At 40.9% G+C, this 16,541-nt stretch overlaps 1 protein-coding gene across 1 annotated transcript in view; it reads left to right on the plus strand.

Moving 5' to 3' along the window:
• Positions 1–888: 888 nt before the first annotated feature.
• The window catches only part of mib2 (MIB E3 ubiquitin protein ligase 2), a 31,531-nt gene continuing 15,878 nt past the window's right edge, over positions 889–16,541 (plus strand). Inside the window, exons 1-12 of the mRNA XM_020612512.1 lie at positions 889–931; positions 1,096–1,494; positions 2,860–3,031; positions 9,568–9,674; positions 11,022–11,216; positions 11,611–11,753; positions 12,808–12,915; positions 13,065–13,169; positions 13,793–13,955; positions 14,572–14,705; positions 15,196–15,344; positions 15,855–16,011. Coding sequence (XP_020468168.1) covers positions 889–931; positions 1,096–1,494; positions 2,860–3,031; positions 9,568–9,674; positions 11,022–11,216; positions 11,611–11,753; positions 12,808–12,915; positions 13,065–13,169; positions 13,793–13,955; positions 14,572–14,705; positions 15,196–15,344; positions 15,855–16,011 — 1,875 coding nt within the window. The remainder of the gene's footprint in view (positions 932–1,095; positions 1,495–2,859; positions 3,032–9,567; positions 9,675–11,021; positions 11,217–11,610; positions 11,754–12,807; positions 12,916–13,064; positions 13,170–13,792; positions 13,956–14,571; positions 14,706–15,195; positions 15,345–15,854; positions 16,012–16,541) is intronic.

A 16,541-nucleotide genomic window follows, 5' to 3' on the forward strand; every position in this document is an offset into this window, starting at 1 on the left:
AGAAAAGAAGCATAAACACAGGCACACAATCACAACATGCATTTTGTGGACTGTTACTTAAAAGCTATAGTTAATTGTTGGCAATAATTTTTTTTTTCTGTATGATTAGAGAAACAGCACTGCAAGTATTGCTTGGTGTAGTTTTAAATCTTCTCAATAATTGTAGTGGTGGAGGAGAAACACCGTGCCTGTGTATAGAATAATATTTCTGATGTGTCAGATGTGATTGCTGTTTGCGAATGGATGTCTGTTGATGGTCATGATCCGCAGCAAAATTTCCTTTCTACATTGCTGACTCATGCTGCTACAGAAATGCTACTTCCTCCCTGTATTTGTTTCTCCCTCCCAGTGGCATTCATCATCAGTCACGGGTGTGAATGTGAGAGTTCTTGTACAACTGTCCTTAAAATGAGATTTTGGCATTTTTATATCTTTGCTGTAATATTTCAGTCCTAGGTTTACAGCTTAGTGTTAGAATTATAATGTTACAGTGCTGCTGTAAATGGCTACCATTTCAGATGTTTACAATCACACACTTACTGTACATTAAGTATAAATAGGTTTGTTGTTTTGTTTGCATTGGCATACTCGCCTTACATGCTCACAACTTGCACCTGATGATTGCTAGTTTAGGGTTGGTGAAGTAGTCGTGTGCTATGATTGAGATTTAGGGCATGAATGAAGCCAATCTACCGTCCTGCCAAGGATGTCAGCACAAGTGTGTATGTGTGTGCTTGTGTGTCATGTCAGGGCTTGATTAGTTCGACATACGCCGCATCAGCCCTGTCCAGCTGCTCTTTCCAGAAGTGTGCCATGACACACAGCAAGGCGTCCATTCAGTGATCCACCAGCAAAGAGAAAAATACGGCTTAGAAATTATTGGGACATATGGTGTGTTTCTTTGAGTCCCTCAGCAGCCACTTTCAGACAGGTAGTCCAACAGCACACATGTTGTGTGATTTCCTTGCTAAAAAGGCAACATTTTCAGAATCTTTTACATGAACTCTAGGCAACTTGTACTTGTAGGATGCTACTGTACTTTGCTGCTGTGCTTGCCTCACTTTTCATTGAACTTTCATCTTCTCCTACCTCCAGTCACCCCTGATCTGCTCCTGGAAACACCCCTGGTGCCGTTGCTGCCCCCAGTATTTCCAGTGCAAGCCGGCTCTGCCCTTCAGAGGAACCAGAGGCACAGCAGCAGCCGAACTGACAGCGCTGCCAGGCCCCGCCCGTTGCGCTCAGCCCCCAGGCCAGGCCCCAAAAGAGGCAGCATGGAGGTGGGCATGCGCGTGGTGCGCGGCCTGGACTGGAAATGGGGAAACCAGGATGATGGTGAGGGCCACGTGGGCACTGTGGTGGAGATCGGGCGGCAGGGCAGTACTACCACGCCAGACAAGACGGTGGTGGTGCAGTGGGACAGTGGTACACGGACCAACTACCGCACTGGTTACCAGGGTGCCTACGACCTGCTGCTTTATGATAACGCTCAAATTGGTAAGAGAGATTGAAGTCATACTGAAACACTGGGTCAGTTAGGACTGTGTTTATCTGAGCATACCAAGGAACTCAGAAACAAATGATGGCTGTACATATATTGTACAAGATCCAACTTTCCTGTATTTTCAGAATCATGCTAACAGAAAAAACAAAATTCTTTCTGTTGTATAGGTATCACACATAATGTCAAGCTAGTCATCAATTGTAGGTATTTCTGGGTTTAGTGTTCCGCCACCAGCACTGAGAATCTGAAATAATAGGCATCTGACCTGACAGATAACATTTTCTGAAGACAGGGCTTCGAAATACAGGGTCTCCACTTTTAATGGGATGTTGACCTGGAGGACTTTTTGCACAGCTTTATGAACCTCCAGCTAGAACTTACTTAATATTGACCAAGACCAGGATATATAATAGTTGTTTGCCTCAGAGGGCCCTCGCTGACTTTCTCCCATTCCTTCTTCAGTATATTTAGTTTAACCTCCCTTTCTCATTTTTGTTTTAAATACAAGGAGTTGTATTTTGTTTGCTGTAGACCCCTGTAAAAACCTTTTAGGTAGTCTCATGGTTTGCATTCAGGAGGTATGGCTCTATGAAGACTTAGCTGAATACTATTTACAGTAGATATATATATTTGTTTTCCTTCTGTAATTGCTCAATAAAATGCTGGATTTGAAAAAATCCTAATGGAAGTCAAAATGGATGTTTTTCAAGCCAAATTGCATTCTTTCTAAACCTTTCCATAGACCCCTGACCCAAAAGGTACAGTATGCTGTTAACTCTTGAGAACGCCACCTCTTAAACCTCAAAGGTCTCCTAATCCGCTTTGCCATCAGCTGTTTCCAAGTTTTTATCTTGCATATTTGTGCCTGTTTGTCACTGTGACTCAGGCAGCCTTCACAAAGCCCATATTTAGTAAGCATGCTACAGTAAAGACCATCTCTCATCATCATCGGGCACCCAGCTCTATTTTGGATTTGAATGACACATGCATTAATGCAGGACTCATTAGCATTTTGCTCCATTTAAAGCAACTTTTTTCTGCCTCAGAAGCTGGCCCTTCAGTTAATGGAGTGAAAGAAGAGGAGGAGAAGTGATGTGGAGCTGAGGGGTTGGGGGTGTTGTGTCATGCTGTTTGTGGCTCAGTTCTTCTGCACCTCATGATATTAGCCATTGTGATGAGTAACATTGGCAAGAATGTGGCACAGGCCTTGTCTGCTTCAGTGACTTGTATTTGGGAAATACATAGTAGCATAGTACTTGGTATACAGGAGATGACAAGTTCTTAACAAAAATGTATTTCTTTGCGGCAGAAATAGAATAATATTACATTTATGACCACCCCCTCTCCTTCCACTCCAGGCGTGCGCCACTCCAACATCATTTGTGACAGCTGCAAGAAGCATGGCATCATGGGAATGCGCTGGAAGTGCAAGGTGTGCTTTGATTATGACCTGTGCACCCAGTGTTACATGAGCAACAAGCATGACCTGAGCCACGCTTTCGAGCGCTACGAGACGGCACACTCTCAGCCGTGAGTACTGCACCGCCACATCCTCAGCACCACCGATCCTCATTTAAGTTCTAGTTATGGTTGTGTCTCAGTTCCACTGACTTGCTCAATTAAAGTCCCACTCAGCTAATATTGCATCCTCCATTTAATTGTCATTATTCTGTTAAACTGACCTTTTCACACTGATATTTCACAAATCAATGCTTTATTGACTTTACTTTGGCTTTCTGTTTATTTCTGCATGTTTCTTTCCAAAATTAAACTTCCAACCACCAGCCAGTGTTCTTACTGTACATTAGGATCTACTTCATCTGTGTCAGTCATAATCGTCCAACAGAAAAATGAAAGTAATGCATCTTCATCAGCTATAGCTTTAAGCAGTGTACGTAAATTGTAAATAATGTTTGATATTACACAAGTGGCTCCTAAGATATGTGCAATGATGGTTATTAAAGCTAAAATACTGCAAACAATCTGCAGGATGTTGTAACAACCTCTTTATCTTTATGTACATTAGCCACAAGCACAATTAAATTATTATTGATTACAGTGAGCTGAAATTTTTTATCAAGTTTGCAAGGACACTTATAGTCAAAAAGCTGTTGTTTCTATGTATTATTCAGCATAGTCAAAAGCACGCCTTGGCCTTGCTGTGAATAAATGTTCAGTTGATTCAAGTGTGCTATGTATCCAGATTTACTTGGGTGAGTTCTCCCTTCAGAATCCACTCTTCTGCATCAGTTCACAGTAAAGCTCCAAGCTGCTTTAGGCACTGTCTGAATGTCTCGGGCTGGATGGCCCATTCTCATTTTTACAAGGTGATATGTATGACCCAGAATTCTTCTATAGTTTATCCTGGTCCAGGTCCAACACAAAGCTCTTTATTTTCCTGTCCAGTACAGGCTACAAATAGGTGTGTGTGTGTAGCTCAGCAGATTCACAGTTATGTTGTGTTATTGAAACAGTTTAATTATGCAGAAGTGCAGCATATGACTTATCACTCCCTAGCTTCAAGTGTTAACCCGAGCATTGCATCTTTTTCATTTAACTTCCTGCTGTCATTTTCTGTGATCCCATTCTTATTAAATACAAAAACGTCTTTATTGAAGTCTTATTTTAGAATTAGCTTGGGTCCACAATTTATTGTGGACCATGTGGATTGTGACAGATGGGGTGGAAATGGAGCATCAGAATAAATGAGACTCAGCCAATGAGACAAGATGGTGCTGTGCTCATTATGACATTAGTAACTGGAATCTCATTTTACCTCCCATTTCAGTTTCTCTTCAGAAGTATTGATTTGTCATTGAGGCCCAAACATTGTTTGGCTCAGCAGGGTCTGTCAATAAGGTGGTGTTTTTGGTGGTGCAAACACCGTAATGTGACTCTTCAGAGGTCAGACAGGCCACTACTTTCCATCTGTGGACCTTGCACCGATACTAGCTCGCTGACAAGTCAATTTTAAATATATTGAAATGAAGAAAAATTCAGTCAGATGTTTTTTGGATATGTTAACATATATTGATTTCTTATAATTAACAGTAGATTAACAGATTTATTTGATCATTCTACTGTGGAATATCACAACATGCCTAACAATCCACAGTTTGTTGCTCAACGTATTAACACAATGATTCATTTATAGCATTCAGTCTTTCTCTCTTCACCCTTTTATCAAAGTCATTTTTGCATATTCTCATTGAATGTGGAGTTGTGATTGTCATGTAGCAAGAGTGTACGTCTGGGAAAACACATGAAAGTCACTTATTTTCATGTCACATCAATGGAATAGAAGAGCAGTGTTGCCAAACACAGTACTTTTTTAATTTCTAGTCCACAATGACCCATATTTCACTGACAGCATTTAAAAAGACTAATTTATAATCTAGTCAGGGGCACACTGATATTTGCCTAGAAAAGCAGAATTAACTTGGTTTCATTATTAGTGTTGTTCTAGCAGTGATTTACATGAGGAGACTGGGCTTGGGCTTAGTATAATTAAAAGGGATTCTTCCATGTGGACCAAACATGATGATAGTTTGATAGCAATTTTAACAGCTGAGATCTCTTTGTACCCGTACTGTAGGCAGAAACCTTATAAGTGGGGACGAAGAGTGAGGGGATGATGGGAAGTTGTCAACACTAAACTACTGCAGTGATAAAACACTCAAAGTACCATCACAAACATGGTGCGAGACTGAGCTGGATGGACTATGCACACATTGTAATTACAACTGAATTAAATGGATGCTAACATTCTCAGCCGTACAGATTAGCATGTTAACGTTTTCAACTTAGAACTCATGTATAAGATAAGAGTTGTTGGATACAAAGCAAATCAAGGTGTGGCTTATAAAAACTGTTCGCAGAGCCTGATGTACCAGTGTTCCAGATTTACACTCGTGTGTTTCTTCAGCACTGATTGATGGCATTTTTTATTATTTGAATCTTCAGAATATGACTTTCATTAAACTATTGTTCTTATGTATCTCAATCCAAATGCTGTGAAGCTTTATTGTAGATGGTTGTTTACTTTGTTCAGTTTTTTAAAATGGCTTTAGTGACCTGTTTTGTTAAGACTTGTATGTTAAATAGTACACTGAGGCATGTGTGCACACGTTGATGGTACACTGAGGCATGTGTGCACACGTTGACAGAGCTCAGGGCGGCATATGTGTGTACCATATGTTAATGAGAAGATTGTTGGTTAATCGGCTCATCAACACACAAACAATACACATGCAGTTCCAGGGAACCTATCAGCTACAGTCAATGCATAATCCCTCCTTTGTGAATCACATTACATTGCTCCGTCTGAACTCTTCAATTCTCCACTCTGTAGTCACTTTTAAGACACATCCAAACAACTGCCCTGCAGAGTTGTCCAGTGCATTCTCTGTTGTCATACTGGAAACATTTCCTAAATTTAGCTCTAGGGTACAAACGGGAATCTTTCCACTCATTTCTTGTCTCATTTCTCTTGCATCTATTTTGCTCTTATTTCTCATTTCTAGTCCCATGACAAAAGTGTTGCCTTCTGAAATATATTTGAACAAGGGTTCTGGGCTTTTGTACTGTAGGTGTGAGTAAAGGGGAAGTTGATACCATTGTGCATTTATATGTATTTTTTTTAGACGTGTCCACTTAGATTTTGTCTAATCTGGTCTGGTCTGGATTAGTGTTTTCACAGTTGCAAAGTTACCTCGGGTACATTACATGAGGTAAATTCAAACCTTTAAACCAGGGTCATCTTGGTTTCTGTAAACAAATGGTTATGCAATATATTCTGCTGTGTTTATCTCAAAGAGTAAATCTAACCCTTGGCTGACTATTGACCTGGCTGTTGTGTCAGTCAGTGCAGGTCTTCTGATCCTGTCTGGGAGCAGGGTACGACATTTGGTCGAGAAGGATTACAAATCTTGAGCTCTTGAAAGAGCTGCTCAGAGTAGCTACACTGATATGTCAGACACTGAAGTCATGAAATAAGGATATCTGTCAGATTTCACCTGATCTTGAAGTATTTTTTCGGCCAGGTTTTAGGAATAGTCTCTTAGTGAACTAGCTGTCCTGTTGTAAACACTTCTCTTGGTAAAATTTTAATCCCTCAAGACTGAGCTAAATCTTCTTTGTACTGTCAGGAAATGAGCACAGCTTGCTACATTCTTTCCATGACCCTTAATACTACGAGTTCAGGAAGTCTCTTACTTTAACTAGCTCTGTTTTACTTAGACTTATCACAATTGTGTCACATCCTTAATCCCTTGAAATTCCACTAAAACACACCAGCAATTTAATGCATTATAGCAGTGTACCCAGTGTACAGATTTTTTTTTGTTGTAGCTCAAATAAATATGTGCACACACACACACGTGCCCTGAGGTGGCCTGTTTTCAGATAGCACTGCTGTCCAGGGATTAGACTATGCCCTGTTCTCAGCTCCACACTGAGGTTTACTGTTAGTTGGCTCTGAAAGACACATGTACAACTGTTTCCTGCCACCGCACCCAGGAACCTGAAAGGTCTAGGCCGTGGCAGGGAATGAAGTTAGTCAAAGCTAGTTTTAAGTAAAACTCCAATGCTAGAGACACATGTGGGGGCAGCAAGCCTCTGTTAGGCTCCCTGAGGATGACAGCTCTCACAGGGCTTTTTTCTTTTGATTACGCTGGATTTTATGTGTCTTCATATGCTTTTGACTTTATGCAACAAAGTTGTTTGGTTGAAATGGAAGCTGAAGTTTGATCTTGTCAAGAAAGTATGGGAATAGGCAGCTCTTTTGCCCCAAGATCTGATCAGATCTTTACAATAAGGTATGCCTGCCTTATCTGAGTGTCTGAATCTGTGATTGCATTAGAGGTTTTTGGTCAATGTGCTCTAGTATCTGTGGACACTGATGTTGACTGTGCATAGAAGTGTGCTTTTTGAGTTGATCTGTTTACAGTCCTGAAACCCTATCACAAGAAAGACCTTTTCTCAAGTAGGGTGTTGGACTTATTGCTTGACCATTTGTTGAAGAACTACCACAGAATAGGCATCATTCAGTAAATGAGACGTAATCTGCTCAGTGGAAGAGCTGGGAAGCAGAGTCACAGCAATACTGATGGTTAGATATGAGAGTAGATATTAACATGGATTTTAGTAATTGTTTGATTGTGCCTGCTTGGGGTTTACTGCGAATAACCTGGATCAATATGAGCAGATCCCAGTATGTCATGTCCTACCAGCAAACACAGTCACACATGTATACATCATGGTTCTGGGATGATATGAGCACTGTGCTAATAAGAGAAAAAGACTGATGTAAGCCATTCATGTTTCAAAGCATTCTAAAAAAGGCCTTGAAAATTGTTATATATAGATGAAATATATTCATCATATTATGATATCCAAAATGTGCTTTAATGATAAATGTTAAAATGTAAACAAAATGCAGCTTGTATATGTGAAAACTTCATAGGTCAGTGGTCAGGACAGCTTGTTTTATTCTCATCTCGACATACAGTAGGGATTTTCTTTGATATAAAATGGGTTAGACTTTATTCTAAGTGTCCTGCGTGTTAAATCTCATTATATTTTTTCCATCAGGAAAGCCTGTAAGTTGCACACTATTAATATTTTTTTTGCCAGTATGTGTGGCAGCAGCATTTTGTTGATTTGATGTATCATTCATAAGCAAAATTGTTTCATATGGTTGTAATGATTCATAGATTATTGATCAATAACAGAGCTGACAAATGTTTAAACCTTACATCCACATTTGACATTTCTTGTATCACTTACCATACCAGGTTTAGCCTGTAATCAATGCAGGAAATGTGTTGTTGGCAGGGATGTAACAATATTTGTAATTTTGTGATATCGCAATAGAAAAATGTCTTGATAATGTTGTGGGACTATGATGGTATCCATGGTTATTTCATTAGTATAACTGCGTACTGGTCGCAGAATTTGAAACTGACACAGTGGATGCTGCATCATCGACTTTTACAGCTGTTGTGTGGCAGCATTTCAGTTTTCCTATTTCAAAAATGACTGCAAAAATGAAACTACAAATGCTGAACTATTTCCAAATATTGCCGGATGATGGCAATACTTAGCCCTATTTAGGACTGAGACAGTCCTGGATATGTCTCTCAGAAACGGTCAGGACGAGGCTGTGCAATACTTTAACAGAATTGGGCAGACAAACTATGCAACATGCAGAAAACCAGCCACTTAGTAACCACCCTTTAAGTCTTTTCTTTTGAAAAAGTAGAGGACGATGTTTGAAAAACACCTCCAGTAAAAATGACTGCAAAAATGAAACTACAAATGCTGAACTATTTCCAAATATTGCCGGATGATGGCAATACTTAGCCCTATTTAGGACTGAGACAGTCCTGGATATGTCTCTCAGAAACGGTCAGGACGAGGCTGTGCAATACTTTAACAGAATTGGGCAGACAAACTATGCAACATGCAGAAAACCAGCCACTTAGTAACCACCCTTTAAGTCTTTTCTTTTGAAAAAGTAGAGGACGATGTTTGAAAAACACCTCCAGTAAAGTACAAATCTCACTTTTATGTGGCTTATGCTAGTTTGATGTCTTCTTCCCCTCAGTATGCTCAATACTGCCCCTGGTGGTTGGGTTTCTGCATACCCACTTCATCGGGTCTTATAGCCTACTGAGAACCCAACCACCTGCAGAGAAGTACTGTGACACTGATGTTCCATTCTGAGTGCAACTTGTTTTATTTAGAAGATCCAGCTGCTGCAATAATATATTATTTTATCTCATAAAAGGACTGCTGCTGATCTCTGCATAATTTTTTACAGTATATACATTATACAAAAAATGCTGAATTCTTTTTTTTAGTAAAGGGTTATTTTGATCTTTTTAATGCCATTTTTTAAATATTATGATAAATATCTTATTGTAGACTTTTCTATGGCAGTATTGTACTGTGAGATTTTGGTATTGTTACATCTCTAGTTGCTGGGGTTATAATATGCATACTTATTCAAACTGTTGGATTTCATTGTTATGTTCCATGTGTGTTTTTCCATGCCCTTATCACAGAGTGAGCTTGGCACCAAGGCAGAACCTTCCACGGATCATCCTCAAAGGAATCTTCCAGGGGGTTAAAGTGGTTCGTGGACCTGACTGGGACTGGGGCAACCAGGATGGTGAGTGGTGTGTGGGGGGGGACTATTCATTGCACTAACCTGGCGCTGCTAGCTCAGCATCCCTCCCATCATGGAGGCGGTTCAAAGTGTTTTAAAATCCACAGCCCATAATAACATTCTAACCTCTCGTCTCATTAGCCCACAAAATGTTTAGTGTCTGTGTGCACATTAAGTGCCAGTGATGCATCTGAGTCAGTGCCACAGATGTGCCTGTCTGTATGTGTCTTCATAATGTCTTTGTTCAGTACACTTTATGTTCCTTATCTTTTCTTTCTCCAGCCCTGTGCAGTGGGAAAAACCGAGAGGCCACCGATTTCCAGTATACTGTAGTCTATGCAGTAAATGTTGTGAAAGCAGAGAATGGAGATCATTCCATGCTATGAATTGTGATTGTTGGTTTCATGGATGTCCACAGTTTTACATGTAAACCACTTGTCTACAATGTTGTTGTTTTGAATAATGTACTCTCTTTCAGATAGCCCACACTGGTTGATGTTTGAGATAGTTTAAATAGTAACTAAAACAATCTTTCACATTGGTGGGCTATATTAAAACCCTTGAATGTTCCCTACAGGCAAAGAGTGAATGTGTCTTTGTATTTCCTGCTCTGAGGTCATCGTTGTCTCTGAGAATAGCAATGCTCCCTTTTTTGAGTTAGAACGAATGAGTCAAAATGTCCTTTTGGTGTCTTTGAAATCAGTGCCCAGGGGTTTGGTTAAGTCACTCATCAGGCTTAAATTGTGTATGTGGTAAGTGTATACAGGACACTCTGGGCATGCTCAGAAACCTCCAGTCCACCGTGTACTGTATTCTTAGGAGCCACCGGTTTAGGTGTGGTTATTCACTAAGGCAGCTTGATTACTTCAATGACTTAAAAAAGGTTTTGTTTAGTCACAAAGTCTGATGTATGATACAACAAATGTGCACTAATAATGTGGCTTGGAAAAATATATTTGTTTAATAGTAACTCTTAAATAGTTCTTTTGATATTTGGTTATTTGAAGAAGGGACATTGTGGTTTGTCAGGTGTTTGAGTCATGGAACAAAAACATGGAGAACTGAGCTACCTCTAGAAAATGGAAGTGAATGATTTTGACATTTGGCAGTTTGTCCCTACAGGGAGAATGTTTCTCACACACCTTTGTGCCTGTCACTCATTTGTCTCATATGCGTGTATTTCACTCTGATATTTGCATATAGTGCTTATCAGCTTTTCACTATGGATGACTGCTTGTTCACACCAAAGTCCTCTCTCTTATCTAACCATGTTTTTTTCTTTAAGGAGCGGATACATTATTGTTTCTTGCATATTTGTGTGCCTCTGTGTTTATGTATGTATGTGTGTAGGCGGTGATGGTAAGATTGGGAAGGTAGTGGACATTCGTGGCTGGGACACAGAGTCTGGTCGCAGCGTGGCTAGTGTCGCCTGGTCTAATGGCACCACCAACGTCTACCGAATGGGACACAAGGGCAAGGTAGACCTCAAATATGTGTCTGATGGTCAAGGAGGCTTCTATTACAAAGACCACCTACCAAAGCTTGGTAAGACAGACGGGTTCCTCTTTTTAAAGTATGCATTCCTTTGGCACTAAGTCATTTTTTTCTCAGTTGTTCAGTGGATCACGGTGTAAGAGAATAAGATTACAGAAGTACATTTTACAGATATAGGCCCTGAAGAAAAATCTGTTATCTCATTGCACTGTGATAAATGGAGGTCTGCCCTCTGCCTTATCACCAATCTATATATTATTTTTTCTGTGACATACTAGAGTTAACCAAACTCTTAGTGAGTGACAGTTTGTAAATCTTTAAGGAGCTACTTAAAGAACTTAGAGTTAGCTTAATTTGCGTGTGACATTTTCAGTCATTACAGTGATATGGTTTTGGCTTTGAAAAACCCATACAAGTTTGTTGATGCTGACCTACATCTATCCAGGGGAGCATGCAGAGCTACAGCGCCAGGAGAGTGCTGACGGCCACTCCTTCCAGCAGGGCGACAAGGTCAAATGTCTCCTTGAGGTGGATATCCTGCGTCAGATGCAGGAGGGCCACGGAGGGTGGAACCCCAAAATGGCAGAGGTAAATCTTTTTCCAAGAAACAATGGACAATTTTAAACAACTCCCAGTTGAGTTCTTCCATAATAAGGAAGTACAAAGTGCACTTCCCTTGTTTTTTTCCAGCAAATCATGAACTCTTTGTACTGGATACATACACCGATCAGCCTTAACATTATGACCACCTGCCTAATACTGTGTACACAGGGAGTCAGTGCAGCAGTCAATTGGCACTCGTGTCACTCTGCATCTCACTGTGCATCTTTTGTGAATCTGTTTGCTTCCTTAGTTCTACTGTCAGGAAGAGCTCTAATGTGTCGACCATTCAGTAAAAGCTTGTGAAAAAGCAGTGAAAACTGTGATCATGAGGACAAGTTAGAGATAATTAGAGATATTAAATAAATCCAACAGCCTCCCCACTCTAGGTGTGATATCACCACTGTAGCCTCTGAATGTTTCTCTTCATAGAGACCAGTGCACAGTATTTCTCATTTCAGCCACTTTAACAAAGATTCAAACAGAATGGAATCTTTTGAAAAGGATGAATGAAACTTAAAGGTTTAATCTACAGTTGGTCGACCTCATCATCAGTGAACCTCAGGCGTCCGTGACCCTGTTGTTGGTTCAGTGTTTGTCCTTCCTTAGACACTGTTGGTCAGTACTAACCACTGCAGACCAGGAACACCCAACAAGATCCTCAGTCTGGGAGACATTCTGACCCAGTCGTCAGCCATCACAGTCTGGTCCTTGTCCAAGTCACTCAGATCCTTACGCTTGACTGTTTTTCCTGCTTCCAACACACCAACTTCGAGGACTGAATGTTCACTTGTTGTCTAATGTACCCCACACACTGACAGGTGCCACTGTAACGAGATAGCCAATGCTATTCACTTCAGCTGTCGGTGGTCATAATGTTATGGCTGATCTGTGTATGTATGTAGTCTTTATGTTTTTGACAAACAAAAAAACACATCTCTTGAAACTTGGCATATTTATATATGTGGCTCAGATGGATGTTGGCCTGCAACAGAGGAAAAAGGAAGCAGGGCATCAAATCACAGCCTCTTTGTGTTTGCAGTACATTTGCCGGATTGGGACTGTTCATAGAATCACTGATCGAGGAGATGTGCGGGTCCAGTACAGCAACAACATCCGTTGGACTTTCCATCCTGGGGCCCTCACCAAGGTACTAAGTTTTTATGAGAGGGTCTTACAGCAGGTTCCTACCCAGTTCAGAACTTCAGTTTATCAAGAGCTTATGTGGTTTATCAGTATGTTTTGATTTTAATAGTCTATCCACCCTTTTAATAACTTGTTCATCTGTCTTTCCCCCAGGTGAACACTTTTGGAGTTGGTGAACTAGTAAGAGTACTGGAAGACATGGAGAGTGTGAAGAAACTCCAGGCTGGCCATGGAGAGTGGACAGACAGCATGGCTCCTGTATGCTCAATTAGCCTAATTATAAATGGTAGCCTGATGAGACAAACGCTTTGTGGTATCTTAGCTTTAGTTGTGAATGCTCAGTTAATGCTGTGTTCTGGCAAAGGTTTACTGGAGTCACATAACCTGGATTTGATATCCCAGACTGATTTGCTATAAATCTGTCAAGTAGCAGCCTATCATGTTGTCTGAGCAGGAGGGAAAAGTGCAGATTAAGTGAAAGACACGTAATGACTGAATTATAACAACTAAATTTAGCACTTTGTTTTGAACTTGTGGTCTTGATTAGACCAAGACTTGAGACTAACCAACCTCTGTATTCTGCTGTACTTTGGTTGATCCCTGTTTGTGTGCAGTTTGTTAACTGTGTTCTCTGCCTTTATTTGGCAGACGTCTCTCTGAATTGAGAGTGACCTACTTCAAGAAAATTGGGTGTACGGGAAATAGTCAGGTTTACAGCTGCTTCCTTGAATGCAGCCTTAAAGACGCACAGAACCTGGTTGTTTAAAACTCATGAATAGTTTCTGGTTGATCAGTTTTTCCATTCTATTTCTTTATTTGTTCTTTTAAGCCCTTTTTTACTGACTGTTGCCACATTCACTTTGCTTACTGGTTTTTCCTAGGTGCTTGGCCAGGTGGGGAAGGTGCTAAAAGTATATGCAGATGGTGACCTACGGGTGGCATTTGGAGGTCAGACGTGGACATTCAACCCAGCGTGCCTTTCGGCACAGCCTGTGGACGTGGACGCCAACCTCATGACAGCTGAGAACCCCAACGAATCTGGAAGTAAGGCCTTTGCTGGGGCAAGGGGATCTCTAATGCTTCAGCTTTTGTTCCTCTTACAATCGTTCATGCTCCCCTGCTCTCATTCCAGCTCAGTCTCTGTCATGCATGCTTTCGCATACAGGCTGCAACTGTGGCATAAATTGTCACAGTCACTCACTTGTTGTTGTTGTTGGTTTTTTTTTTTTTTCAGCAGTTTGTGGACTGGGTGTCACTTTCTTAAACATTCTTCTCTGTAGCATGTCATCCTACATGTCATCAGGAGGCTTTGCCAGCACGGCAGACATTTGTTATATTGTCAGAAGGTCTCAGCAGTCTCTGTCATGACTATTCTGTGCATGTGTTCAGGGCAGGAAATGGGAGGCTGACAACAGAGTGATTTTGTGTTCTGTGTGTGTGGTAAGATTACACTTCATGAAGGGACATTTTGACTCATTCTGCTTTGAATTCATCCTTGACACACCCATTAACCAGTGTGGCATTGTGGTACTATTTTCGTCCTATGTTTCTAGTCATGTTGTTCACATGAGACTGATTAAGCTTCTCTGTCCCCCTTTTCACAACCGTTTTCTTCTCCCTTTCCCCCCTCTTTTCTTCATCTGATTACATCTGTGTTCAGGTAGTGTCATCTCAGTGCTGGAGAAGCTACTTTCTCAATCCACAGAGCAGGACAATCCCAACCGGCTGGTTATTGAGGCAGCACACGGCAGTGCCAACAAAGTGCGGGAGTTGGTACAGAAGTATCCTGATAAGGTTAGTGCAGCACTCCTTGCCTTTGCTGCAGTCCGATGCCAAGATTTCTTTCCACCAAAATACCAAGACTGGGGGTGGGGAATTTCAGGGCCAGGGTGATTTAGTGAACCAGATATTGCACTGTATATGTAGTCACTCTTCTAGATCTTGGGAACTTGAGGAACTCCCATATTCAAAAATATACACATAAAAAAATCAACAACTTCCCTCAATTAGTTCTTAATATTTGATATTTACAAATATAATGAAAAGGGAAATATGGAATTTAAGATGAATAGTCTAATATTGGATAAGACAAGGATAGCCATGTCTATTTCTTTTTCTTCATGCTGATGATTACACTACTTATTAGGATTATGTATCACGTGTATGACAAACCCAGCTGCTGTTCATGCTTAGATTATTTCCAGTCCCTCTATGTTCAGCTCTGTTAGCGTCCAGGCCGCTGTTGCCCCTAATGAATCTTCCACTGTGTCTGTGGTCCTGGCAGGTGGATATCAAGAATCAGGGCAAGACTGCACTGCAGGTCGCTGCTCACCAAGGCCACATGGAGGTGGTGAAGGCCCTCCTCCAGGCCAATAGCTCCATCGAAGTCAAAGATGAAGATGGAGACACAGCATTGCACTATACTGCGTTCGGGTGAGGACAAACACATACACGCACTCAGTGACTTTAGAAACAGCTGATGATGGTCAAATAGACAGATAAATGGAGTACTGGGAAAGGGAAACTGCAGATGTACACCATCCTGACTGTGCAGGTCTTTTTCCTTGTAATGTAATAATCTGTTCACAGTAGTGACAGCAGTAAAGTGTTGCCTAATCAGCCAGCCATCATTCCTCCTCTCACCACATTAACACATCAACAGAAGGTTAGCATTTGACAAAATCTCTATTTTTGCTTCTTAAAAATAACTTTGTGTTGCTGATGGCTTGAAGCAGTGGTACACCATGCAAAAAAATGCCAGAGTATTAAAGGATATTTGTGCAAATTCACAAGAAACCCTTGAGCTTTGTGTACCTCCCAGTAGGATTTCAGAATAAGTGTGTGAGATTTTATATGCTGGTTTAAAATAAACATTGTTTACACTGATTGAATCACTCAGCATAAGGACATTAAGGGTTCATCTGCATGTGCCTTTTGGTTTAGTAATCAGGCTGAGATCGCACGACTCCTGTTGAGCAAGGGGGCAAATGTGAACCTCCTGAACAACTCCATTTGCACAGCGCTCCACATTGCCGTCAACAAGGGCTTCACTGACGTTGTGAAAGTGCTGACCGAACATTCAGCTGACGTCAATCTCCAGGTGAGAGGGGCTAGTGCTCTCTATTTCTACACAGTGGTTTCTAATTAAACTAAGCACCTAACAAAGACTCCAAGAGAGCAGTGTGAATTATTCTTGACCCAGTGTCCATTTTCAACCTTGCATCTTATTTTAACTGCCTCAGCTGGTCTTGATTGATTCTGCGCTGTGGCAAAAAAAACAAAACAAATGAAAACCAGTTCTGTGCTAGTTAATAGCACAGAGTGTAGCAGTGGCTTTACAAACTTCTACATAGTTTTTACACACACAAATTCATCCACTTATGGGTATTTGACTTGAGCCCTTAGCCACATTAAAGCAGTTCAGTGTCTCTGTCTAACATGCCTGCAGTCAGGACCAGCTTTCACTAACTAACTCGTTTTTCCCTGCTTCAGTTGTGTGGCTACTCAGCCAAAGGCCCAGTTTGTTTGTGTTTGTGTGCAGCACATATACTTTGTTTGTGTCTGTCATTTTAAATAGAGGAACACTGATTAAGACCAACTTCTGATCAGAAAAAATCTGAATTACAACAC

The sequence above is a fragment of the Monopterus albus genome, unplaced genomic scaffold, assembly GCF_001952655.1.
Source record: "Monopterus albus unplaced genomic scaffold, M_albus_1.0 scaffold126.1, whole genome shotgun sequence".
Lineage (NCBI taxonomy): Eukaryota > Metazoa > Chordata > Actinopteri > Synbranchiformes > Synbranchidae > Monopterus > Monopterus albus.